The sequence below is a fragment of the Oncorhynchus nerka genome, linkage group LG13 (genome assembly GCF_034236695.1).
Source record: "Oncorhynchus nerka isolate Pitt River linkage group LG13, Oner_Uvic_2.0, whole genome shotgun sequence".
NCBI classification, from domain to species: Eukaryota; Metazoa; Chordata; class Actinopteri; order Salmoniformes; family Salmonidae; genus Oncorhynchus; species Oncorhynchus nerka.
Window position 1 is genome coordinate 65,211,565 of NC_088408.1, and position 27,857 is coordinate 65,239,421.

At 43.3% G+C, this 27,857-nt stretch overlaps 2 protein-coding genes across 2 annotated transcripts in view; one reads left to right on the forward strand and one right to left on the reverse strand.

Moving 5' to 3' along the window:
- The first annotated feature begins 108 nt into the window (after window positions 1-108).
- LOC115140556 (adhesion G-protein coupled receptor D2-like) lies at window positions 109-25,023 on the forward strand. The gene is made up of 25 exons (XM_029678886.2): window positions 109-153; window positions 416-476; window positions 671-916; window positions 1,328-1,957; window positions 2,994-3,119; window positions 3,371-3,465; window positions 3,680-3,979; window positions 5,038-5,149; window positions 5,560-5,694; window positions 8,727-8,835; window positions 9,092-9,197; window positions 9,367-9,422; window positions 9,770-9,896; window positions 11,313-11,416; window positions 11,665-11,767; window positions 12,071-12,224; window positions 12,700-12,833; window positions 13,089-13,204; window positions 18,661-18,781; window positions 19,588-19,629; window positions 19,772-19,825; window positions 19,975-20,122; window positions 20,944-21,005; window positions 21,140-21,170; window positions 22,921-25,023. Exons 1-25 carry the CDS (start codon window positions 109-111, stop codon window positions 22,926-22,928), a joined length of 3,225 nt encoding a protein of 1,074 aa, XP_029534746.2. The 3' UTR covers window positions 22,929-25,023.
- Window positions 24,968-27,857, reverse strand: part of LOC115139882 (nuclear receptor subfamily 5 group A member 2-like) — a 29,942-nt gene continuing 27,052 nt past the window's right edge. Inside the window, 1 exon segment of the mRNA XM_029677722.2 lies at window positions 24,968-27,512. Within this exon segment, the coding sequence (XP_029533582.2) occupies window positions 27,259-27,512 (254 nt within the window). The 3' untranslated portion in view covers window positions 24,968-27,258.

The following is a 27,857-nucleotide window of genomic DNA, read 5'->3' on the forward strand; positions in this document are numbered from 1 at the left end:
AAAGAGACGACAGTAGGATCCATTGAAGTAAACCTAAATGTTCCCTGAAAGGCAGAGGCCAGTTAAGCATTGTGTTTTCTTCCAGCTGTGGAACACAGAGAAGTAGAGATGACTGGAACCCTGCTGACTCTGGTTCTGCTCTGTTGCATAGTGGTAATGTCTATTCCTTTCTTATGTAAACTAGGAAATCAACTGGAGTTGAAAACAAGGTCACCATTTTCAGTGTTCTTTTTGAGAAATTCATGCTTTTGTTGGTAGACCTGATACGTTTCAAAGGCTTAACACAGCTATTCATTTGACTGATTATTCTGTTTGTTTCTATTTTGAGATTATTGGATAAGTACACATCAAGGATATTACATGTCTATGCCATAGCCAACAGAATAAAGCAAAGTAAATGTTTCCTCTATGGTAGGTGCTGTGTGAATGTGAGCCAACTCAGCCAGGGCTAGACAGAGGAGAGAGGGGCTCAGATGGTGAGTTCTGGAACTGCCAATCACAATCTGATGCACAATGCTTGAAACTCTTTTGTATGCCAAGGCTATTCCATGTTGTTTCCATAGAGATTTGCTCAAAGAGATGACAGAAGTGTTCCTGTAAAGTATAATATCCACATGTGGACTGATCCATGCCTATTTGTGGTTGTGTGTTCCTGGTGTCATATTGACAGAGGGCAGCAGTATGCGCCTGGTCCATCAAACATCAGACTGGGTGTTCCAGCTGGTCAATGTGTCCCTGGCCCTCTCCCAGGCAGGGAGCTTCTGCAGGGGCCAGTTCAGCTCCCTCACCACCCTGGGCCAGCCTGAAGACGAGGAGGGAACCCTGGAGCTCATCAGGCAGGCAGGCCTGCAAGGACCCATGTGGGTCAGAGACCCCAACAGGCCAATCAGCAGGTCTCTGGCCCTTGCCAAACAGTGTGAGTTTAGCAACTTAAACACCTACAGATGTAGGATCATAATTTGATCACTCTTTTGTTGCTGATAATTGTCCTTCACAGCAGGAAACGCAAACTTGTAGTGTATTTGATTTTTAAAAAGGCTACTAAAGTTTGTCATTTCCACTTTGAAATTTCAGACTTGATTTGCCCTAATGGAAAAATGTATCAACCCCTACAAAAATGTCCATTAATTATAATCCACATAATAATTCACATTTCCAATTGCTGCAGGATTGTTTTCCTGCTGTAGAAAACTGGGTCAAATTAAGATCTTACATCTTTAATGTCCTGATGCCATATTGCATGATGATCTGTACTTGGGTGTTGTGGGTTAGGCTTATGGTTAGGGTTAGCGTTGAAAGTGATCCCCTCCTGTCTCTACCTGTCCAGATGTGTTGTTCCAAGCCCTGAACTTCCCCAGGGACTCCCAGGAGGGCTACGGCCGTGTCAACATGACATTCCCGGCCCTGCCAGCTGTGAGCGTGTGTGTCCGCGTGCAGTGGGACCCCCAGTGGTACCAGGTGTCCACCATGTACTCCTACGCCGCGGCCGTCTTCACCAACGAGTTCCAGCTGCGCGGGCAGTTGGACGGGGCAGGACGCATCCTGCTGGCGCTCATTGTTCATGGGCAGCACCGCCCCTACAAGGCATCCTTCCCCAACGATGGCGCCTGGCACCACCTCTGTGTCACCTGGCGCAAGACTGACGGCCACTGGGCCATCTATGTGGACGGGGAGAGGGGGGACATGGGCTCCGGGTCTGACACCCCCAGGGACATACATGGAGATGGCATACTTATTCTGGGGCAGGATCAGGACTCGTTTGGAGGGAACTTCACCGAGCCCTTTGTAGGGAATATCACAGATCTGAATGTCTGGGACACAGCCTTGGAGCAGAGGCAGTTCCATGCCCTGAATGGCTGCTCATCTTTGACCCAGGACACTATCTTTACCTGGAGTATAGATAATATGACCCGTCACCCAGTGGTCAGAGAGGTGCCAGCCATGCTGTTCTGCCCAGGTGAGACTCCACCTACAGTCACACAACATTGAGATACCCCTACATAAAATCTAGCTATAATCTGATCAGCTCTTTTCTATTGGTTGATCTTTTGATTCCAGGTTTTGGTTGAATTGTCAACTTAGTTGAATCTTTGCCATAACTTACCGTCAGCCATATTGTTTCACCTGCCCCTTTGTGGTCTCTTGCTCCTATCGAGGTACTTCCCATTTATGAAGGATTTGCTCACACATAAAATTCAGCTCACGTTATTTGGGTTGCCTCCTGCAGGTTTTGATCAGAATGTTGGTCTTTTGATTCTTTCACATAGCCTTTCAATGATCTTATAGGACTTTCTATGGCAAACCTACAGCCCTTCTTCCAGACCAATCTGTTTCTATTACTCATCCAATACTGAGGCAGTGGTGGTTGTTCCCAGTCTCCCATCAGTTGGTTGTTTGAATCCTTCTGGGTGATTTACCTCGAAAGAGGCCAGTTAACCCAGTGGCTGTCTGCCTTAACACATCCAGGATGTCTGTCTGAGAGACATACATGGGGGAGAGGAAACTGTTTTAGCGTGATTCACTGGCTAACGGCCATGTGGAGGGCAGAGGGAGGGGAATTCGTGCAAGTATGAGGTCTGCTTTACGAAGAGAATGGAGCTCTACTCAATAGTGAAAACCAATCAAATGTTTAACCGTCATGAAAAATAATGGATTTCATTACTGTGTGTAACAAGGCAATTGACTCACAATGGAGGGGCTTTTTGCCAGCATACATTCTCAGTAAAAACACGGTCAAATCAATTGGAAGGAATTGTCTACGTTTTCAAAGGTTGTTGAATATGTTGAATATGAAAGTATAATAGTATTGCACTTGTAAATTGCTATCGATTTCAACAAAGTTATGTTAGGCTACAGCATACTGATCAAGCAGAGGTGTCACAAATCACAAAATGTGTGTGTGTGTGTGTGCGTGCGTGCGTGCGTGCGTGCGTGCGTGCGTGCGTGCGTGCGTGCGTGCGTGCGTGCGTGCGTGCGTGTGTGTGTGTGAGCAGCGGTCCACAGGCAGAGGGAGATGCAGGGCTGCAGGACTCTGGAGGGCTGGTCTAGCCAACAGCTCCCCCTGTATGACTCTGCAGACTGCTCCACCACACTGCCCTTCATCTGCAGGACCAGCAGGGGTGAGTCAACCACTACCTAGACTGCCACGACCTACGACCAGACCATTACTTACATACTGTAACGAACATGGCTCTTTACTGTACACCCATAAGTTGTCTATTTCTGAACAGACTAGTGAAATTCATTTTGCATCACATGAGGGAAACTGACTGAACATTAATATTTGTGACTTTGTACAATGCTAGTAACTACCGTCACCAAACATCAGAGAGGAACCAGGGACTGTCTTTGACACGACTGTTTCTTACAGAGAGCTATGTTAAGATGAAGGAGTTGAGTGAGTCTCAGCGCTCCCATCCTAGTCCCTTCATGCACCACCTCATGCAGATCTCCAATGGAACGCAGGTAAAGACTGATTACTATAAATCATTGGTTGCCTGTCTGGATTAGGACATTTACGGATTTATCTCTAACCTACTCAACTTGACACAGTAATAAACGTTGTTCTGTCAGTGAGTTCAATATTCTTGAACCCAGTTTGGGATTCCCTCTCCATCCTCTGCTGTGTGTGTGTGGATGCGTGCGTCCCCGCGTGCATCTATCTGTGTGTGTGTATTAGGGCATGGAGGGTGTGATGGGGGGGCAGCCAGGGATCCAGATGAGCTGGGGTCAGGCGTCCAGTCTGCTCAACATGTCCAGGCAGGCCCTGGAGGACACCAGGGAGGGTCTGCAGCCAGGGGACATGCTGTCCCTGGTCCAGCTGCTAGCGCGGGCTGCAGACGTGCCCACAGACACGGACGCGGAAGGCAACGACAGCCTTGCCACCGTCAGCGCCGGGGAACTCAGCCACACCTTTATCACTGTGGCTGATGGCCTCATCAGCCAGGACAACGCCCCCAAGTGGCAGGCCATCAAACAGGTACCAATCAACTATTCAAATGTATTTATAAAGCCCTTCTTACATCAGGTACCAGAGAGGCAGACTAAAACATTGTCTGGGATACAGTGGCGGTAGTGCCGCCAAGGTGTTGGGAATATAAACATGACTACTGGAGTGTTTGGTATTTGCTATTTTATTAGGATCCCCATTCGCTGTTGCAAAAGCAGCAGCTACTCTTCCTGAGGTCCACACAAAACATGAAACATGACATCATACGGAGGATGGCAGTATTATTTGAGCATATCTCCACTAGAGGGCAGTAAGATCAAGTGGATACTGTGAATGAGAAACTATCAAATGAATGCTTAAGCTTGGCTAGATAAGTGTACTTGTACAGAGCACATAGGGTTGAATCTTGATCAAACTTCATCGCAGATACACTCAATTTAATCTGCTCTAGATTGCATCAAAATCTGTCATGACAATAAACAGGTAAAATTTGTATATTGTAAGCAGCACTTTTTCACAGACTATTATGTTCTCTGGTCATGTTTAAATGTGTGTGAACATTTTGAAGATAATATCCATTATTGTCTTGGTTGAATGTTCTTTAAAGGAGCACAGTGAAGTGTGTTGTGCTATTATGGTTAACATATCACATCCAAAACAATTACTCAGACATGTCTAACATTGTACTTCATATAAACCGCAAGTATTGCAAGTCTATGTATCCTAGTGCTAGGCATTTGAGAAGCATTCATATTGTTGCCGAGATTTTGCCTCCCCCATTTCACCCACCTCCCCTCCCCCAGGCCTTTCTACCCTCCAAGGTCACAGCAGTAGAGCACAGCCAGGCTGAATGTATTAGAGCAGCTAGAGGACTGAAACATCCACATAGCAATGCTTCACCCACAGTCTCTGCTCTATCCAATAACCACAGCCAGGAGTCTCCTGACCAACTGACCAAACTCTGGGTCCTAGTTATGGGCTTAATATTCTGGTTAGGTCACGTGGTCAGGTGAAACTCCTGGCCCTACCAATGACTAGTGTATCGCCATGATTAAACCCCATTCCCTTATCCCCACCCTGTGCCCCAGGTGGTGAGTGGACCGATGGCTGTGGTCAAGAGCATTGACCGCATGTTGACCAGTCTGAGCACTCAGCTGATGACGGAAACGGACCATCTACTTATCCACAGGTCCAACATCAGTGAGTCACTTAGTAGAGTACAGTGCATTCTCTAGTATGTTAGTGTGTTCTGTGAGCTGCTGAAAGGCTGAAAGAGCGGACCGACCATAGAATTAAGCAATAAGGCCCGAGGAGGTGTGGTATGTAGCCAGTATTCCACGGCTAAGTGCTGTTGTTACGGATACAGGCCTTAGCCATGGTATATTGGCCATACACCACACCTTTAATGACAACATTCCTATCCACAGTGGCTCTTCATCAGGTCCCAGATGGTTGATAGCAAATAGGAACATTTAGTGTCCAGGCCTTTCTGTCCTTTCCATGTTTACTCATTAGAACTTTTTTGTAGGATGTGCTGTTGTTACTACAACCATTCCTCTTACAATAGTATTCTGTTCATTCCACTGAGAATATGTCTTTATGTGATTCAGAACTGGAGGTTCAGCAGCAGAGTCTGGGAGAGGGATCGAGCGGGCCTAAGTTCTGTGGTGCAGACGTAGAGAGCGTCACCAACATAGACTGTATCTCAGTCCCCACGCAGAACATGCAGAATCTCCATGACAACGGTGAGAGACAACCCTGAGAGTGTCCGTATCTCATCTGCACTCCTTCAGCCATGGCCTAGTGCTTTACAGTCTCAACCATGCATTCCGCATTCCAACAATAAACACCTAGTGACGAAGGATTCTATTTGAAATACCACACATTTATCAAGCAGTGTTTTATCAGCACATCCCACTGGGCACACCATGTAATTTCAATGTGGATAACTGGGTCATTTTTGGTTGAGATGTTGATCAATGAGATTACAACCTACATTCACCCACTCAAAACTAAAACGTAAAGTTTGTTCAATTTCCAGTGTGTTGTCACCATGCTTTCAACCATCTAAAAGCACAACCAAATTGCAATGGAAAAACAACGTCAGGTTATTGGGTTACTTGTCACCCACTGCACTTTCAACCATGTAAAATCACAGCAAAGTTCAAATGGGAATACAATGTCGGATATTTTGTTTATTTATATAACAGATTAATGTGTTATCACTGTGCCTCATCTAATAGCTAAACTAAATGACCGAGATTGCATTTGAGATGACGTTAAAAGTACATGGTGCAAGTGATCAATGCCTTTCGAGATTCTGCACAGATTATTGCCGCAATTGTGAAGATCTCCACAGACCTGCGACAAACTATCCGTGTTATCTTGAACACCCACACTTTATATGATGACATAAGAAGATTTATAGTTACAGTAACTTCAACATGTGGCCATGGAGGTGTCACTCATTTTAATGTTGAATGTTATTTTACTTTGTAATATAGGCTATTTACTGTATTACAAAAGTAATATTGAATTGTGTTTGGTTCGACAACCTAACCTAATATCAACATTTAACCTCTTTAAAGTTCGGATCCTTTTTGTCAATGTAAAAACTGGTTGTCAGGAAGTTAATAGGCAATTTATTTGATTTCAAAAGTGATTTTGAATTGTGTTTGGTTGTCAACGCAACCAAATATCAACATTTTGAAGGATATTTATATTCTGCTTGGATAGTTCCATCTGTACCACTGGCTTGAATTCCAGTTTGTCTACAAATTAATAATGGGTATGTTGAATATTCGACTCCATCTCAACCAAAGAACTAAATCATATCAAACATTAAATGCACTTTGAATAAGGTTTGATGGAGACATGAATACAACCTAGCAATTATTCATTTGTTTACAAAGTGGAATTAAAGTCAGACCAAGTCAGTGGCACAGATGGAGCTATCCAAGCAGAAGATCAAGTATCAGTCAAAACGTTTGGACACACCTACTCATTCAAGGGTTTTTCTTTATTTGTACTATTTTCTACATTCTAGAATAATATTGAACACATCAAATCTATGAAACAACACATATGGAATCATGTAGTAACCTAGAAAGTGTTAAACAAATCAAAATGTATGTTATATTTGAGATCCTTCAAAGTAGCCACCCTTTGCCTTGATCACAGCTTTGCACACTCTTGGCATTCTCTCAACCAGCATCATGAGGTAGTCACCTGGAATGCATTTCAATTAAAAGGTGTGCCTTGTTAAAAGTTAAGTTGTGGAATTTCTTTCCTTCTTAATGCATTTGAGTCAATCACTTGTGTTGTGACAAGGTAGGGGTGGTATACAGAAGATAGCCCTATTTGGTAAAAGACCAAGTCCATATTATGGCAAGAACAGCTCAAATAATCAAAGAGAAACGACAGTCCATCATTACTTTAAGACATGAAGGTCAGTTAATCCGGATAGTGCAGTTGAAGAAACCATAAAGCGCTAGTATGAAACTGACTCTCATGAGGACCGACACAGGAAAGGAAGACCCAGAGTTACCTCTGCTGCAGAAGTTCATTAGAGTTACCAGCCTCAGAAATTGCAGCCCAAATAAATGCTTCACAGAGTTCAAGTAACAGACACATCTCAACATCAACTGTTCAGAGGAGACTGCATGAGTCAGGCCTTCATGGTCAAATTGCTGTAAAGAAAACACTACTAGAGGACACCAATGAAAAGAAGATACTTTCTTGGGCCAAGAAACACGAACAATGGACATGTTTGAAATCAAACAGAACCTGAAACTCTAGTGTATAAGTTGAATTCTGTGTTGAATTGAAACAATAGCTGTTTATGAATTTGGCACAGCAGGTATCCTAGTGGTTAGAGTGTTGGGCCAGTAACCGAAAGGCTGCTAGATCGAATCCCTGAGCTGATAAGGTAAAAATCTGTTGTTCTGCCCCAGAATAAGGCAGTTAACCCATTGTTCCTAGGCCATCATTGTAAATAACAATTTGTTCTTAACTGACTTGCCTAGTTAAATAAATAAAATAGAAAATTCTATATAGGCCTAAATAGCATTGTTAATGATATATGAGTGATTAAGTATGTTTACATTTCAGTTGCTCTGTTAAACCTACCCTTTAGAATGATTTCCATAGCAACAATGAATCTATTTAGTTTTTAAGTGGATATCTCTCAACATTCATTCTCACGATAGCACATTGGTAATAGTCAGTGACAAAATATCAAAGCTAAGCAGGGCTTGGCCCGGTTTAAATCCTGGGTCGGTAGATAGATCAATTTTCCAGTAGGAGGTGCTGCCCAGACAATTATTTTATTTTTTGATAGCAAATATAATGTTGAAGATCTGACATTCGTTGAAAGGTACAAATTCAGCATATTTTATACAAGGTTTGTCTATGCTGAAATTTGGTTACCATGATGACATAATCCTGTGGTTGAAATTTCACCCTTACTTTTTTTAAATGTAATGTATTTTCTACGAAGATTCCACTTCACAATAAGTTGACAAATGACGTTGAAACAACATCGATTCACCCAGTTCATGCCCAGTGGGATATGTACTAATACAGACAGTATGTATTCATCCATTTGCACTCCCAACTACTCATTACAATCTATATTAACGGGCTATTGTGAAACATAACGTTGATCTGTGTTTCCACTTACTGCTGCATTGCTAAGCTGTCTAGTGTTCTTAGAAGAGAGAGACACATAGTTTGGTTAGTGGAGATATGGATGTTGATGTTGATGTTGTATGAGCAGGCTTCCAGAAGGTGACTGTGGTCAACACGTGGTACAGTTCCCTGCGGCCTCTTTTCAACACGGAGGAGAACATCACCATGATTCCCATCGTCACCGATGGCATCCAGAGGTATGGAAGATGAGAACTTCTTTCAGACCAAGGTCACATTCAGTAGGCACGAAGTCAGGAGAAATCATTTGAAACAGGGCGAGTAGTTTTGTTTATGAATGACTGTAGATTTGAATCAGTCCCTTAAGAACATGCATTTTCATTTTCCATGAAGACTGTTTTTTTCCATTAGTGCCTACCGAGCATGATCCAGTGTTGATATCCAGTCTTATGTGTGACTGCCACCATATGGCCTGTGCTGTGCTATGTGTGTCAGGTACCTGGGCACCATCCTGGGCTCCTCTGTCATCTCTACTACAGTCCTGGGGGACGGACAGCCTGTCAGCATGGCTGTGCGCTTCCAGCTCCAACACAGATCTCAAGTAAAGACCTCAGTGTCTCACACTCACATGGACTATATTCCTCTATGCACTATATACCTCTGCCTCTTCCACAGAGAATATGATACTGAATATCCCCCTTGTTCTCCTTCATAAGCCTGTCCTTTACCGTGTGAAGTGTGAAATTGTCCTTTTCCATCGATTGCTTTAGAATTCTGCAGGGACCGTGTATGACCCAGTCTGTGCATTCTGGGACTTTGATCTGATGTGAGTATAATGACAGCAAATTCTCATTATGTCCAGCAGGTTGATGTTTATTGGGATGAGTCTTGTCCTGGAGGCAGAACTGAGCGATTTCCTCTAGAGGGCCAGCTGCAAAGTGAAAAATGTGCTTTTTGGATTTAATTTAAGATTAGGGTTAGCAGTGTGGTTAAGGTTAGGGTTCAAATCAGATTGTATGACTTTGTGGCTGTGGCTGCTAGATACCACTCTGCAGAGCTGCCTCCAGAACAACATTCATGACAAAAAACAGTAACCTGCTTATATCTATAGAAATCAGATTTATTAGTGTAATGGTTACCATACATTGTTATGAAACTGTTGTACCCCTCTAGGCCAGAGGCAGGTGGGTGGTGGTCTACTAAAGGCTGTGAGGTCATCTCTAAACACTACGACTCCACTGTCTGCTTCTGCAACCACACCACCAACTTTGCCCTGCTGCTGCAAGTCTATGAAGTCCAGGTAAAAGTCCATTCTACCCTCCACAATTCCTCACATTCCACATTGTGAAATAGTACAATAGAGAACAGTCAACAGACACTTATAGTTTGTATAGTTCAGTAGTCATGCCTGGGAACCCGAGAATTATCATGTGACAACTCCAAAACATGTCAAAACTTGGGAAGAAACTTTACAATGCAAAAAATAATTTACTCTTTAAAATAATGTTATTAATGAAAATATTGAATTCATATTTTGATAAACGATTTGGAAACCGTTCTACATGCCAATAAGTTGAATACAGGTCTTGGAGGGAGTTGTCACACGATAATTCCCGGGTTCGAGGGCATTATCGCTGTTATAAAACGGTTATTAATTAAATGTTTTAAATAAAGGCCTCTCGAGTGGCACAGTGGTCTAAGGCAGTGCTAGAGGCATCACTACAGACCCGGGTTCGATCCCGGGCTGTGTCGCAGCTGGCCACGACTGGGAGACCCATGAGGCGGCCACAATTGGCCCAGCAATTGGATATCATGAAATTGGGGAGAAAAGGGGGTAAAAAATAAATGAAATAAAAAATGTTATTTTAAAGAGTAAATTAGTTTTTGCATTGTGAAGTTGCTACACAAGTGGGCTGGTCGTGAGTTATTTTCTTATGTTTTGACCCAGTCGTTAATTCTAATCATTCTATTCATTCAATGTTGCTATGCTAAACAAATTATTGGCATGTAGCTAGCTAGCAGAGATTCAATGATGATGAGAGGGAAGAACTTCAATAAAGAATGATTTAATAAATATCCAATAGGCCACTAGCTGAGCTAACCAAGATAGTTGGGGATGTTAATAGTGACATTTCCGTTGATGGCACATGAGTGGAAGAACTGTCCATGGTCCTGGCGCTGGTTGGTGACAGCCAGTGCATTCCTCTTCTTTCCTGGCACGGGAGAGATTGCATTTGTAAAATAATACATTGTTGAACAGGTCGTGGAGGCAGCCATGTAGGTTTATACAACCCCCGACTGTTGCAAACCAAATAGATAGTAGCATGGAAAAATAGTTTATGAATTTCCTGCCTGTGTTGTGGACAGTGGAGATATGACATTAACACGTTGTGGTATTTTTCAGGAGTTGTTGTCCCACAACTCCCGCATATCAGCCAATCAGCATCCAGGATCCAAACAACCTGTTTTATAGTTAAGCAATAAGGCCCGAGGGGGTGTGGTATATGGCCAATTTACCACGGCTAAGGGCTGTTGTTACGCACGACGCAGTACTTTTTCTACCATTGCTGTTTACCAGCGTAATCAGAGCAGTAAAAAAAAAATGTTTCGTCATACCCGTGGTATACCACGGTTGTCAGCCAATCAGTATTCAGGGCTCGAACCACCCAGTTTCTAATCTCTGATAAATACCTACCCATGTGTGTCTGTGTGTCAGAGGAGTCCAGAGAGTGAGAGAGCCCTCCAGGTCATGACGTTCATCGGCTGTGGAGTGTCCCTGTGTGGCTTACTCTTCACCTTCATCCTCTTCTTTGCTGTGGGGTGAGTGGTGCCCTGCTCCAGCGAAGAATCTACTAGCTTGTGGAGGCTACAATACATCTGTCTGTTTGAATGATTCACTCTGTCCCGTACATCACTTCTCTTTACTATGCTGAGCAGACAAACTGCTGCTGTGTTTCCTATGACTGTATAATGACTGACTCACGGTCGGTTTGTCTGTATGTTGGTCTGACCTTGATCATCTCTCTGTGTCCCTCTCCACTGTCTGGCCTGGTGTGTTGTGGGGGCAGAGTTCCTAAGTCTGACCGCACCACTGTCCACAAGAACCTGATCATGGCTCTGGGGATAGCTGAGCTGCTGCTGATGTGCAGTGACTGGGCCTCTGCTAACGAGGTGGGACTCTTTACATGGCTGTGTCTGTCTTTAAACATCTCACTCTCTGTATATGGTCATGGGTACTATGGATTAGAAGAGAGCACAGGGTCAGTTGTGTCAGTGATCCAGGAGTCTGTAGGCTTTTAGCTGCTTCTGTCGTTGAATGTATGATAGGACTCCATTCTCTTTTCTGGATTAGAGTACTATATGTTCATTACTTTCTATTGTTTTTGAGCCCATGCCACCATGGAAGAGTAAGTGGTGGACAGATATCTATGGCGATGGGAACCCTGTCAATGCCATGTCCCTCCTGTCCACTAGGGGGCATGTCTGCTGGTGACGGCCCTGCTGCACCTCTTCTTCATGGCCTCCTTCTCCTGGATGCTGGTGGAGGGGCTGCTGCTGTGGAGTAAGGTGGTGTCTGTCAACATCAGCGAAGACCGCCGGATGAAGATGTACTACGGCATTGGCTGGGGTAAAACACCATGCAGAATCACACCTCACTCCGCTAAGATATTCATGATTAAATGATACTATACAATGTTCCCATACGTTCCACACAGGACTCATCCACTCACATAAGACCTTGGCCTATATGCTATAGTACATAGAAGTATTGTTTGGTAAGAACACGGTGCTGTCTGGAACACCACTCATCTAGACCAAAGGTTGTGCTCCTACTGACCCCATTGAAGAGTGTGTGCATTGAAAAGGCTTAACACACTCATGATGATGTTTTCTAAGATGCCCAGATACACCAGCCAGCTGTCTGAGGTGTTCACCTGTTCAGACTAAATAGAAGGGCTGGGGAATGGACAGTTGGTGTCTTCTGTAGTCCCTGGCCCTGTACCACAGCAATGTAAACTCTCTTCACTAAAGACATGCATGTGTTGTATGAATATAAGAGACCTGTTGAATTAAAAGCAATAAATATTGTGTTATTTTTGCAGGTCTGCCTGTTGTGATTGTTGGTGTAACCTTGACGATATCCCTGGACAAGTACAAAGCAGACAGTCACTGTTGGCTCAATGTCGAGACTGATATGATTTGGGCTTTTGTGGGACCTGTTCTTTTAATCTTGGCCGTATGTAGCTTCACTCTACTTATTTACTGTGTGCGTGCCTGTGTGTGCGTGCCTGTGTGTGCGTTTCTGTGTGAGTGTGTGTGTGTGTGTGTGTGTGTGTGTGTGTGTGTGTGTGTGTGTGTGTGTGTGTGTGTGTGTGTGTGTGTGTGTGTGTGTGTGTGTGTGTGTGTGATGTTTACTAATGTGTCATACATGTGTCATACGGCAACAATATGGCATGTCCATCGGTTGTTCTGAGACTTTGGGTCCTCCTAGGTCAATGCAGTGGTGCTGTGCCGTGTTGTCATGGTGACGGTGTCCAGCGCTCGTCGTCGCGTAAAGAAGCACACTCCCAGTTCAGCATCTAAACTCCACACCTTTGACCTGACCTGGTGAGTCCCCACGCTATAGCCCATTCTCTCTCTCTCTCTCTCTCTCTCTCTCTCTCTCTCTCTCTCTCTCTCTCTCTCTCTCTCTCAATATACATATATATATATATACAGTTGAAGTGGGAATTTGACATACACCTTGGCCAAATACATTTCAACTCAAAAAAAGTTTTTCACTATTCCTGATATTTAATCCTAGTAAGAATTCCATATCGTAGGTCAGTTAGGATCACCACTTCATTTTAAGAATGTGAAATGTCACAATAATAGTAGAGAGAATGATTTATTTCAGCTTTTATTTATTTCATCACATTCCCAGTGGGTCAGAAGTTTACATACACTCAATTAGTATTTGGTAGCATTGCCTTTAAATTGTTTATCTTGGGTCAAACGTTTCGGGTAGCCTTCCACAAGCTTCTCACAATAAGTTGGGTGAATTTTGGCCCATTCCTCCTGACAGAGCTGGTGTAACTGAGTCAGGTTTGTAAGGCCTCCTCCCTCGCACACGCTTTTTCAGTTCTGCCCACAAATGTTCTGTAGGTTTGAGGTCAGGGCTTTGTGATGGCCCTTCCAATAGCTTGACTTTGTTGTCCTTAAGCCATTTTGCCACAACTTTGGAAGTATGCTTGGGGTCATTGTCCATTTGGAAGATCCATTTGCCACCAAGCTTTAACTTCCTGACTGATGTCTTGATATGTTGCTTCAATATATCCACATAATTTTCCATCCTCATGATGCCATCTAGTTTGGGAAGTGCACCAGTCCCTCCTGCAGCAAAGCACCACAACAACATGATGCTGCCACCCCCGTGCTTCACGGTTGGGATGGTGTTCTTCGGCTTGCAAGCCTCCCCCTTTTTCCTCCAAACATAATGATGGTCATTATGGCCAAACATTTCTATTTTTGTTTCATCAGACCAGAGGACACGATCTTTGTCCCCATGTGCAGTTGCAAACCGTAGTCTGACTTTTTTATGGCGGTTTTGGAGCAGTGGCTTCTTCCTTGAGGAGCGGCCTTTCAGGTTAGGTCGATATAGGACAAGTTTTACTGTGGATATAGATACTTTTGTACCTGTTACCTCCAGCATCTTCACAAGGTCCTTTGCTGTTGTTCTGGGATTGATTTGCACTTTTCGCACCAAAGTATGTTCATCTCTAGGAGACTTCTCCTTCCTGAGTGGTATGACGGCTGCTTGGTCCTATGGTGTTTATACTTGCGTTCTATTGTTTGTACAGATGAACATGGCACCTTCAGGCATTTGAAAATTGCTCCCAAGGAGGAACCAGACTTGTGGAGGTCTACAGTTTTTTTCTGAGGTCTTGGCTGATTTATTTGTTTTTTTCCATGATCTCAAGCAAAGAGGCACTGAGTTTGAAGGTAGGCCTTGAAATACATCCACAGGTACACCTCCAATTGACTCAAATTATGTCAATTAGCCTATCAGAAGCTTCTAAAGCCATGACATCATCTTCTGGAATTTTCCAAGCTGTTTAAAGGCACAGTCAACTTAGTGTATGTAAACTTCTGACCCACTGGAATTGTGATACGGTGAATGATAAGTGAAATAATCTGTTTGTAAACAATTGTTGGAAAAGTTATTTGTGTCATGCACAAAGTAGATGTCCTAACCGACTTGCAAAAGTTTAGTTTGTTAAAAAGAACTTTGTGGAGTGGTTAAAAAGCGAGTTTTAATGACTCCAACCTAAGTGTATGTAAACTTCCGACTTCAACTATATATATATGTATATACTGTACACTACACTACATGGCCAAAAGTATGTGGATACCTAATCATGGACATTAATATGGAGTTGGCTTTGCTGCTGTAACAGCCTCCACTTTTCTGGGAAGGCTTTCCATTAGACATTGCTGTGGACACTTGCTTCCATTCAGCCACAAGAGCATTAGTGAGGTCAGGCACTGATGTTGGGCAATTAGGCCTGGCTCGCAGTTGGCGTTCCAATTCATCCCAAAGGTGTTCGATGGGGTTGATGTCAGGGCTCTGTGCATGCCAGTCAAGTTCATCCACACCGATCTCGACAAACCATTTCTGTATGGACCTCGCTTTGTGCACGGGGGCATTGTCATGCTGAAACAGGAAAGGGCCTTCCCCAAACTGTTACCACAAAGTTGGAAGCACAGAATTGTCTAGAATGTCACTGTATGCTGTAGAGTTAAGATTTCCTTTCACTAGGACTAAAGGTCCTAGCTGGAAACATAAAAACAGCCCCAGACCATTATTCCTCCTCCAACAAACTTTACAGTTGGCACTATGCATTGGGGCAGGTAGCGTTCTCCTGGCATCCACCAAACACAGTTTTGTCTGTCGGACTGCCAGATGGTGAAGAGGGATTCATCACTCCAGAGAACACTGCTTCAGAGTCCAATGGTGGCAAGCTTTACACCACTCCAGCCGACGCTTGGCATTATGCATGGTGATCTTAGGCTGCTCAGCCATTACGCATGGCGGCTGCTTAGCCATGGAAACCATTTCATGAAGCTCCCGATGAACAGTTCTTGTGCTGACGTTGCTTCCAGAGGCAGTTTGGAACTCAGTAGTGAGTGTTGCAACCGAGGAGAGACAATTTTTACACCCTACACACTTTAGCACTCGGCGGTCCTGTTCTATGAGCTTGTGTGGCCTACCACTTTGCGGCTGAGCCGTTGTTGCTCCTAGACATTTCCACTTCACAATAACAGCACTTACAGTTGTCTAGCAGGGCAGATATTTGACTAACTGACTTGTTGGAAAGGTAGCATTCTACTGCCAATATTTGTCTATGGAGAATGCATGGCTGTGTGCTATATTCTATGCACCTTTCAGCAATGGGTGTGACGGAAATAGCCTAATCCACTAATTTGAAGGAGTGTCCACATACTTGTAGTGTATCTCTTCCCCTCTCTCTCTCTCTGTTCTCTCTCTCTCATCCACTCTCTCATTGACACTCATCCACTCTCCCATACTCTATCTTATCATCTCTTTCATCCACTCACTTGTCCTCTCTTTCCCTGACTCTCCTGCTCTCTCACTCACAAACACACGTGTCATGAAAACGTAGGACACATCAAATCAAATAATAAATAATACATAAATTGTATTTCGAGCCTGACTCGACCCCAACATCCAACCCTTGGTGGCTTTTCACGGTATGCTTTATATGTGTGAGATACAATGAGACAACTCCAGTGAGGGGTGAGTCAGAATAAGTTTCCTTTGAAGCGCAATGGAGTAGGAGGTTTTCAAATCCACAAGTGACAGATCCACACAGACAAACTGAGCAGAGAGACGGTGACTGTGTGAGAATGAGGTAGTTTGAGTTTGAAGTAGTGGGAGTTGTATGGGTCTTATCAGCCTGCCACCTGGTCCGAGAGAGAGAGAGAGAGAGAGAGAGAGAGAGAGAGAGAGAGAGCTTTTCACTGAGCTTATTGTCTGCTTAATGTGGACTCTAAACAGGGACCCGGGCCTAGGGTTCAGTCCTGGCTACCTGCGGAGACAAGATAAATACATGTGTATTGTACACCCTGCTGATCCATGAACGCCAAGAGCGTATGTCATAATAGATTTATGAAATTCTATTTTCTGTTTCATTCATCGCCTGTTCATTTGCTTGTAAAGAGAGTGAAGGAGTAAGCAAGTCATCTCTGCCCCCTCCGCAGTCGATCTGTTCCCTGTAAGAATGTGATGATGTCACAACATTAGAAGGAAGACTCAATTGAAAAAGAAAAGAAGAGGAACTGCTCACTTTGACCTTGTGGACATAGTTCAGTGTCAACTCAATCTCCTGGCCCCTGTGCAGCAAGACGACGGCAACAGCAGTTTGAACAAACAACCTCACAAGGCAACATTAACGTTATTTCACGTATAAGCATATAACAGATTAAAGGGATGATTGTAAAGAACGAAGAGCACGGCTGCAGTGCCCTGTGAACTTTTCTGGCTATGTGAGGATGAATACATGATGGTAATGTTTGTGCTCCAATGCCATCGAAGGTCCTCTGTGTATTATGCTTTTTGTTGCATTTCTTTTGACATTAAAGGACAGGTTCACTTTTTTTTAACCAAATCTGTATTTTGGATATAAATGGTATGTTATAGACGGGTTGGTTGTTTAATAACTATTAGTTTGTTGACAACATGTAAACTACATTTTGTCTCTGACAAAACATACAAATATTTGCACAATGAGCACTTCTCTCAAATACATTGTTACAGTTGTTGGTTAGCTAGCTAGTGAATTTGAGCCATATTAGAATAGACATGACATCAGTCAAAACACCTCAAAACATTACATGGTGTCAAGAACAATCTACCTGAAATGAGCCACCTATGGTTCTCCACATGGAAGATTCTTGTCATTGTTGCTAGCTATCTGGCCATGCAAAATCCCAACAACACACAGCCTTTTGCCCCATTGAAGTGCCCCATCGTTTTCGTGACGTTTTCCAGACACCAGCAGTTGCAGGGGCACAGAGAAAACATGACCAAAGGCTCCAAAATCAGCCAAATACATTTTCTTTAAATAAAATACCCAAAACATTTATCTGGACACTTTAACATGCCCTTTACTTCCAAAATACATGTTTTACCTGTCCTTTAAGCAGGACAAAATGGCTCTTACACTCCTTGAGAGGAATTTATAGAAGGGAAAAAACATTTAAAGTCCTAACTTCCAAATCAGAGCATATACAGTGAGTGGACAAAACATTAGGAACACCCTCCTCAAATTGAGATGCCATCCCTTTTGCCCTCGGAACAGCCTCAATTCGTCGGGGCATGGACTCTACAAAGTGTCGAAAGAGTTCTAAAGGGATGCTGGCCCATGTTGACTCCAATGCTTCCCACAGCTGTGCCAAGTTGGCAGGATGTCCTTTGGGTGGTGGACCATTCTTGATACACACGGGAAACTGTTGAGTGTGAAAAACCCAGCAGAATTGCAGTTCTTGACACACTCAAACCGGTGCGATTGGCACCTACTACCAGACCCCGTTCAAAGGCACTTCAATCTTTTGACTTGCCGTTTCACCCTCTGAATGGCACACAGACACAATCCATGACTCAACTGTCGCGAGGCTTCAAAATCCTTCTTTAACCAGTCTCCTCCCCTTCATCTACACTGATTGAAGTGGACTGAACAAGTGACATCAATAAGGGATCATAGTTTTCACCTGGATTCACCTGGTCAGTCTATGTCATGGAAAGAGCAGTTGTTCCTAATGTTTTATACACTCAGTGTACATAATATTAATGTGACATTTTGAAAAACTTATACTGAATTTAAATTGAATCCAGTCAAATCAAGTATAGCTGTGGTTTTCCAAACCATTTAATTGTGTGCAGTTATGCAGGATTTTCATTTAATATAAGCGTGCAGGTATGGGTACATCAGTGTGTGTGTGTTCATATGGGTTGGTGCGTGAGTGTGGGTGTTTTCACTATACTGACAGTATTACTTCTGTAGGGCTGTGACACGACCAGTCCTTATTCTACTGCCGGTGCTGGGCCTGACCTGGCTGTGTGGAGTCCTGGTGCACCTCTCCATGGTGGTGGCGTACGTCTTCATTGCTCTCAATGCCTTTCAGGTGAGCAAAGCACCCATATAAAGATCATTGTATGTAATTGTTTCAAGAGAAACTGAGAGTGAGAGAGACACAGAGAGGAGGGAGGTGGGCTTGCTGTAGATATGCAGAGTTGGGCTGCAGCAGGTCCAATGGAGTGGTGGGTGTGGTGTGGCGTGCGTGTGCGAGTGAGTGAGTGAGTGCGCGTATGCGTTTGTGTGGGGGAGAGGGTGCCTCAGAGTGGGCCTTTGAAGGACAGGTCATGGCAGGGCTCCGAGGTTCTCCAGGCTGACCCATCACCAGATTTACCTCCACCTCCCTTCCCATCATACCCCTGATAAGCCCTGTAAATCAGCTGGAGGTACTCTGGACTTCCCCTCTATTCCTCTCTCTCTCTCTCTGCCTCTCTCTCTTTCACTATCTCTCTCTCTCTCTCTGTATCTCTCTCTCTGTGTTCCTGGCTTTCTCACTTTCTCTTTCTCTCAGGAACTTCAAGCACGGTTGTTAATTAATGTGAATGAGCTGGCCGCTGGCCCCTGAGTACCCCTCAAAGAGATGCTAGTTCATTTAGATTTACTGAGGTTTCATCCAGAAGAGAGGGGATAAGAGATAAACCGCAGTCTTCCTCAGAGCGGAAAATATACTTATAGAAACAACCCACTGTTCTCACCAAGCAGGAAGAAGTTGGTCATCATCGTACAATCAGGAACTTCTATCTACACAGCCTCATCAACAAGTTGTCTAACTCACTAAAGCCAGGATAAAGCACATATTGTAGGTAGTCTACAGCCATGGGTAATATATTATTGTCTATCTTTCCCTTTCTGCAGGGCCTGTACATATTCTTGGTGTATGCGGTTTACAATAGTGAGGTAGGTTTTCAAAGAACTCTTTCAGCGAGGCTTCTTTCTCTCCGAATGTAGTTGTCCATCTGTGGCATGCCAACCACTTGACGCTGCCAAATACGTCAGTGGGTGTACAAGCTATTGATGGTATTGTCTGCTTTTCTTAAAGGTGAGGAATGCCATTAAGAGGATCAAAGAGAAGAGGAAAGCCTTGTCTTTCACGGTGAGCCAAAAAGCATACAGCGACATCCTTACTAACATTTTCATGTTCTAACTGGAGAAAAACACTATGCTAATTCAGTATGCACATGCTTTGAATCCACAATCAGACAGCTTCATCTAAACAGTTCCACACATTTTTATTGGTTGTAGAACTGTTCCCAGCCAATCAGCTTCCTGCCATCCCAGAGGGGTCCGGCCCAGTCATGGACACACAGTCTGCCCCGTCCCTCCAGCCCAGAGACCAGCGAGACCTCAGGCCCCGGCAGCACCACCTCTACCTCACTGGTCATCAAGAACGGTAGGAGAGGCAGAATAGGGTGGGTGGGCCTGGGGCTGGAGTGAGGCACGGGCTGTGGTGGGTTGGGTCAGGTTAGATGGGTTTGGGTAGTGGTGGGTTGGATTGGATTGGGTTAGGATTGGGTAGTGGTGGGTTGGGTTGGGATTGGGTAGTGGTGGGTTGGGTTAGGATTGGGTAGTAGTGGGTTGGGTTGGGTTAATGATTGGGTAGTGGCAGGTTGGGGTGGGTTAGGATTGGGTAGTATTGGGCTGGGTTGGGTTAGAATTGGGTAGTAGTGGGTTGGGTTAGGATTGGGTAGTGGTGGGTTGGGTTAGGATTGGGTAGTGGTGGGTCGTGGTGGGTTAGGATTGGGTAGTGGTGGGTTGGGTTAGGATTGGGTAGTGGTGGGTTGGGTTAGGATTGGGTAGTGGTGGGTTGTGGTTGGTTAGGATTGGGTAGTGGTGGGTTGTGGTGGGTTAGGATTGGGTAGTGGTGGGTTGTGGTGGATTAGGATTGGGTAGTGGTGGGTTGTGGTGGATTAGGATTGGGTAGTGGTGGGTTGTGGTGGACTAGGAATGGGTAGTGGTGGGTTGTGGTGGATTAGGATTGGGTAGTGGTGGGTTGTGGTGGATTAGGATTGGGTAGTGGTGGGTTGTGGTGGATTTGGATTGGGTAGTGGTGGGTTGTGGTGGATTAGGATTGGGTAGTGGTGGGTTGTGGTGCAAGGCGGTTAGTTGAGTCATGCAGTCTGGATATTACACTCAGGTGTTCTACACCACCTGACATGAATTCCATTAATACCAGGAGAATAACTGGTGGGATTTTGCCCTTTTGTCTTTCAGAGAGTTATGGAAAAGAAAGTAGTTTTGTGAGCTTCTCCTTGAAACCAGCATCAGGAAACCAGGTATGTTTGGTATTATGCATCTAAAGAGCCCATATCCACCTATTAGGCCTATGATCACTCCTAAATGGTTCATTGTGTATTTGAGAATGCTGCTCCATCTCCAACACATCAACATGTCTGTTTTACTTTCCCAGGTGGTTCAACTGACTGCTTTCAAGCCTTCAGGTAATTTCACAATTTCCTTGACAGTGAATCTGACTTAAAAATTCTTAAAAATCTAACATGCTGACCTCTCTGCTCGCATCGCGTGCTTTGCAAAATAAATGTACACATACAGTACATGTTATTCAGTCATTTCACCCACACTGCTCGCGTGCGTCAACGAGCGTCTGCGTAGCCAGACGTTAAAAAAGAACTTGTTTCTATTTATGACGCTTGATCCGCTGCAAGTCCCGCCTCTCCCATCTCATCACTGGTTTTTAGGAGCATATACCCACGTGGATGATTGACAGATGAACTGAGGTCTACACTCCGGTCCAGTTGGTAGTGGTAATGCACCTTAAAGTTGGTTGCCAACCACTATATAAAGTCCAAAGAAGAAGAATCCTGAAGGAGGAGAGATTACTAGAAACAAAATCAGTTTACACTTTTATTTGTGGATTAATTGTCTGAGTAGTGAACCTTGTGCATTTCAGGTAAAATAACAACCCAATGTTTATATCCCAGGACAAATTAACGAGCAACAGCAAGCTAGCTAGCTAAATTGCCATAAATGTTTAATGCATTTCAACCTGTCCCCAAATTAATATAGTTGGTTCAGAGTTAGTTTTGATATTTCAATTTGCGTGTCCTGATCGTCAGCATGTAAACTGTTGGGGGGAGGAGGGGGTTCTAAGCTGACATATGGAATTGTTTTAAGATGGTCATACTATGGATCATTTAGCTATTTGATTTAGAATTTTAGGACCCCTTTAGGTATTAAAAAAATATATATAAAAAATGATTTGATAAAATATTGAATTTGGCCTTTAATACTATAGCCCAGAGAAACGCATTGAATAACACATACATAATAGAACAAATCTGTATCATAACAAACAAACTTTTGATGTGTTTGTCCTATATCTCGGAAATATAAGAAAGGTCAATAAATATTTGTAGTTTGTTTTTTACTCATATTTAACCCTTTATTTGGGGTAGTCACAAAACAATTGTCATACTTCTATTCATTCTTTTAAACCAGTACCGGTAACCAGGTGAGAAACACCGCTCTGGCTCTGCCATTGAGACGCAACCAATGCAACAAAAAAAAAAGCAGATTGTGATGTTACTCACCGGTGCGTCAATTGACTCTTGGGTTATTCAGCTTGGTTTATTAAAGATAATGTGGCTGACACACATAGAGTTAGGAACCAGGCTACATTGCTGACAATTCCGTCGTAATTGAATTCCCTTCAGTTAGTATCTTTTCTTCAGATTGAACGTATTGTATGACTGGACTATTACTTTCCCTACATGTAATAACATCAGGTGTGAGTTATGTAAACATATGGGCAGCTCTCTTTGGCTCGTTGAAGTGGGCCAGGTCCCTTCACCATGTGTCTGATCATCAGAAAGGTTGAATGCTTTTTTTCCTCTGTTCCTTTTGTTTGTCAGAACATTGGGAAACCTCATTTTCCTCATTAGTTAGACAATCAGACTACAGCCGATCATCCACTCAAACACCTGCTCCCACAGAGGGACTGTTTCGCACGCACGCACACGCACACAGACAGACAGACACATTCAATCCACCCAAGAGGTTCTGTGTTGGGACAATACTGAAGGTTTTGTGAGGTCTAATCTGTAAGGATTCAACCGTTTATAGATGTTCTGTGTAGTTTCCTTTTTGCAAAGAAAGGAACATGTATTATATTAGACATAAATAATACGATGATAGAATAATACATGTTTTGTTACTCTTCTGTTACTACAGGCTGCTGATGGAATTGGACACCAAGGCACATGTATCATATAAACTGGTGGAAAGAAAGAAGAATTGCACAGTGAATATCACAAACAGATACACACAATAGATGCATCTACTCTCATACATATATAGTAGTAGATAGTGTAAATAGACACACATTCACACACACACGCACGCACGCACCCACCCACCCACCCACCCACGCACGCACCCACGCACGCACGCACGCACGCACGCACGCACGCACGCACGCACGCACGCACGCACGCACGCACGCACACACACACACACACACACACACACACACACACACACACACACACACACACACACACACACACACACACACACTACATACAGAATTAAAGACTCAAATATGTACTCGCAAGCACGCACACACACACAGAGTGTGTGATGCAGGAAGCGTATTTTAGGAGGACAGCTCCTCCTCCACAGTGCCCCAGGGTCAGGAATCATCTGCTGTTTATGAAATGGCTGTTTTACAGAGGCAACACAACGTTTGTCTTGTGCATGTAGATTTCAGTTTAATTTTCTGTTGGAGAGTGGCTGATCACACCTTCAGGCTTTTTTACAATAATATTTGTGTGTGTGTGTGTGTGTGTGTGTGTGTGTGTGTGTGTGTGTGTGTGTGTGTGTGTGTGTGTGTGTGTGTGTGTGTGTGTGCGTGCGTGTACTTTTTGTTTTTACAGACATAACTAGACAGTAGTTATCACTGTAAACTGGATATAAACCTTTGAATCTAGGATTAAAGGGTTTTACTACTGTAAGAAATCATATGACCAGACAACAAGATTGTGTTGTCAGTGTGAGAACGTGGATAGTAGGATGACAGATCATCTCATAGATCAACAGTATTAGATAGTAGAGATCGGCTGCTGACTTACTGTGGACTGACTGGGCAGCTCATAAAGAGACTTTATGAAGCCTATCACCTGTTGTCCACCTACTTTATCACCAGACAACCACTATGTGTATTTGAGACTGTGCTAGTTGCAGCTTGGCTGTCTCCCCAAGTCTTTCCTCCCTCCCCTGGCCTCCCCTACCTTACAACAAGCAGCAGAAATCCTGGCCTCTCCCTATCTCCACTACAGGAAGGTGCGCTCTGAACTGAGACACATTATTCACTACAGCTCAAATGGTTGCATGAAACGATTTAGATCCCACAGGGAATATACTGTACTTTCTCGTTTGATGTAATTTTATACTGTTATGATATGGGGGGGGGGTTAGTGTTAGGACAGATAAGCACACTACCAATCACTTCCACACCTCATGCCCAGGGGGCGGGAGCTCCCTGGCTCAAGTGCTCAGCCAGGAAGTCTTGTGGATCCTTGTTAAGTGTTGATTGGAAACAAGAGTGAGCCAGCTTGCAGAGCAGTGAGGCTGCTGGGTTTTCTTGGTAGCCATGTGCACCCTTGACTTTGTTTAGAATTTTTTTTTTTGGTAATGTTTTTTCCTTTTTGTATATATTTATTTTCATCACCTCTTTGAACAATCAAAGAGGTCATGAAGGAGCTGCCCATGGATCTAAGGTTGCTGTCTCCTGGGTACATGTACATACAACACTGTCCTCATGCACTGATTTCTCACATATATACACATCTTAAATTAGGTTAGAGACCAGTTGACTAGACCTAAGACTTAGCGAGTGCAACAGTATTAGCATGCTAGTTCATCTGTTTCGTGACAATACATTTTAAGATTTGTATGAAAACGATAGGTTTTCCGAAGCCCTTATACTTTGTTCCTCAAAAGTATTGTTTAATTACTGTTAATGGCCTCCAATCTTTGTGCCCTTTGTAGTCATTGGCTGAAATGTACATTTACACATGTATTTGTGAAGTAGCCCTGGCTTATCAGCCAAAAATCACAAACTTTCACGTTACTAGGAATGACATTATCATGACTCATAAATTGCTGCCACTATCCTGGATAGCCTCCCGGGTATTTTAAAAGAATGTATTAGGTATATATGACCCCAATGTCATTGATCAATTGCAGGGTGGTTCAATAGAAATGGGCAACACATAAGTAGAGCTTTACTTAATAGCATTTATTGGTTTGATGCTAATTACAATAAAATATATTTCAAGAAGAAAAAAAACATTTTGATTGTTTGTGTTTGAAAAGCCTTCAAATTGCTGAGAGAGGAAACAAAGTGGACCAGCACAGACAGTTTGAGAATGAGGACTATAAACAGATCTCATCACCAAAAACGACTAAGACTGGGACCTCACGGAATAAGGTAAAAACACAATAGAAGCAAAAGCAACATCAAGAGAACCAATTACAAACAGAGACATCTGTTTGTTAGAAACATCTGAGCTTGGTACAGCTCACTGTGTTAATCTTCTCATGTTTCCCAATTGAAATGTACTACAGCGGAGAGGTACAGATGACTCTCACATCAGTGACTAAACCATGGTCCATATATTCACACACAGACAAGCCAGGGTTATCTTTTAAGGCAAGTGTTATGATTGTCTAGAAGAAGTTAATAGAGCCAACCCTGCCATGTCTGTGTGACCAATTCAAACATGTTGCTTCAATATGTGCTGAAATGACAGATATGTGCTGAAATGACAGATATGTGCTGAAATGACAGATATGTGCTGAAATGACAGATATGTGCGTGTTACATGTTGTTCCTCATACCTTTGCAATTCTGATACTTGTTGTTTTCCACTTCATATGCCATTTCTCAAGTACGATTGGTCTGTATTCTCTTTACACTTCAATACAATTGGATTTCCTTATATCACCTTCACGTTTAGCTTGGAAAGCAAACATTGCATACATCGCCAATTGCATGTTTTCATTCATTATGTGACTACAAAAGGACTGGAGAACATCCACAGTGCACGACCCCATATCCTTGACCTGGCTCTGTTGTCAGGGTGGATAGGTCTTTGGTAAGAGGATTTACACCGTAAAGCTTCATGTTTAACATGTCTACTTAATAAGAGATTGCTTTCTTTGTTGTTCATTTTTCTGTCCTCACATGTGGGCTTCTCTTTCTGGGGCCCTCCTCCAGTCATCTGTTAATAAGAAATGGCTGCAGACAAAGATGGCTTCCTTTCATTCTGTCCCACACATCACTGCCACATTTTCCATCTCCACTGTTTCTCTCTCTCTTTCTATCACTTTAAGCAAATATCTCATTGGAGTAACAGACTGTCATTAACCCACCCGGGGGGTTCTAAGCTATATGGAATTGTTTTAAGAAGGTCATACCAAGGATAATTTCGCTATTTGATTTTTGAAGTTTAAGACCCCTTGAAGTATCCACAAAAAAATATGTACAAATTATTTGATGAAAAATTATTTTTGGCCTTTACTGCTATTTTTGGCCTTAAAAGCATTGAATAACAGATTTACTACATGGAACAACAGATAGTGTACTTCCGTACATTTTTTCAACTGGTACCGGGGGACCTTCAGACATGTCATGTGAGGCCTGTGGGTGTCCTAGAGCAGACCGACATGTTTGTGTTTGTGATAGTCTCATCTTTCCATGGAGGTGATTTTGTGAGAAGACTGATTTTCGGGATGTCTCATGGTCTGACAAACAGCGCTCTAGCTCTGTCACCTTTCACCGCAGATGCGACATCGGGGGATGTGGTGGATGGAGACGCATCCAATGCAACAACAAAAATATATCTCTAGCTTAAACTGACAGGTATTTATGTCGATTTTTGTATTATGCTAATTAGATTTCCACGGGGGCAAAGACATCAACTCTAAGGTTAAACTGAATATGAGTGTGCTTATGTGATTCTTGAAAACACGTGTAGTTAATATATTAGAATATCAATATCTAATAGAAAAAAATATATATTGAACATAACTTATTTTTCACACAACAATTTCTTTGTGGTAAAGTTGGTGACAATTTACAAAGGAACAAGTGCTCAAATAAATGTAGTGTTTACACTATATTTGAAAGGCTAGGACAAGTCTGAATGACGTGTGTTATAGTGCCTCTTTCATCTGAAGAATCTAAAATATCTCCACTAGCTCTGATATAACACCTCACTCTGCTGAATTCAAGAAAAGGGCAAAGTTACATTTACGTACAGTATCATAACAAAGCTTCTTTTGTAATCTATGTACATTTAAAGAACTGCCAAAAACACAAGTCCATATTCTGTTTACACACACCTAGGACAGAGGGGCTGCTCACCACACACGCATGCACACACACACGCACACACAGAAACACACACATCATTCTCTCTGGGCTGTAATTGTAAACCATGTCTGGCTTCCACAGCGTCAGTCCCACAGACAGTCTGTTGGTATATAGTGATGGTAGCGTGGTGCTCATACACAGGCCCTCTTGGCATGGAGCATCTCGATGAGCAGGTTGTTGCAGGGCACCTCCCCACTCAGGTGTTTGTAGCACAGGTAGTCCTCTGCCTGGGTGCTGAGGGCTCGCAGCTCTGGCAGACGCATCACCACCTGGCTGAACTTGTCCAGGTACAGGGGGTAGGTGCACAGAGTGTATTCCAGCAGAGCCCCATTCACCTGCTCCTGAACACTCTCCACAAACGCTTGATTCTCCAACAGCTTTACATCTGGACAGGGACACAGGAAAGAGCTTTAAGGGGGATTTAATTACTCTCTAGATCAGGTATTCTCAAACTTGGGTACGTGCAATACCATCGGGGGTACGGCAAAAATATGTGATTCGCATTTAAAATATCTAGATTTTTTCTTCACGTTTTCAAACAGTACATATAGATTTTCCGATGAGGCTATACATTTGGGTGAGGTTATTTTCTCGCCTAAGTAGCCTCGTTTCACTGCCAAAAATAAAATGAAACCATCTAGTGTTCAGCGAAATGTCAAATACAAGTAGCCTAGTCAAATAATTAACATCCAATCACATTAATCGTTACTCACTCGCGGGAAACCTTCAC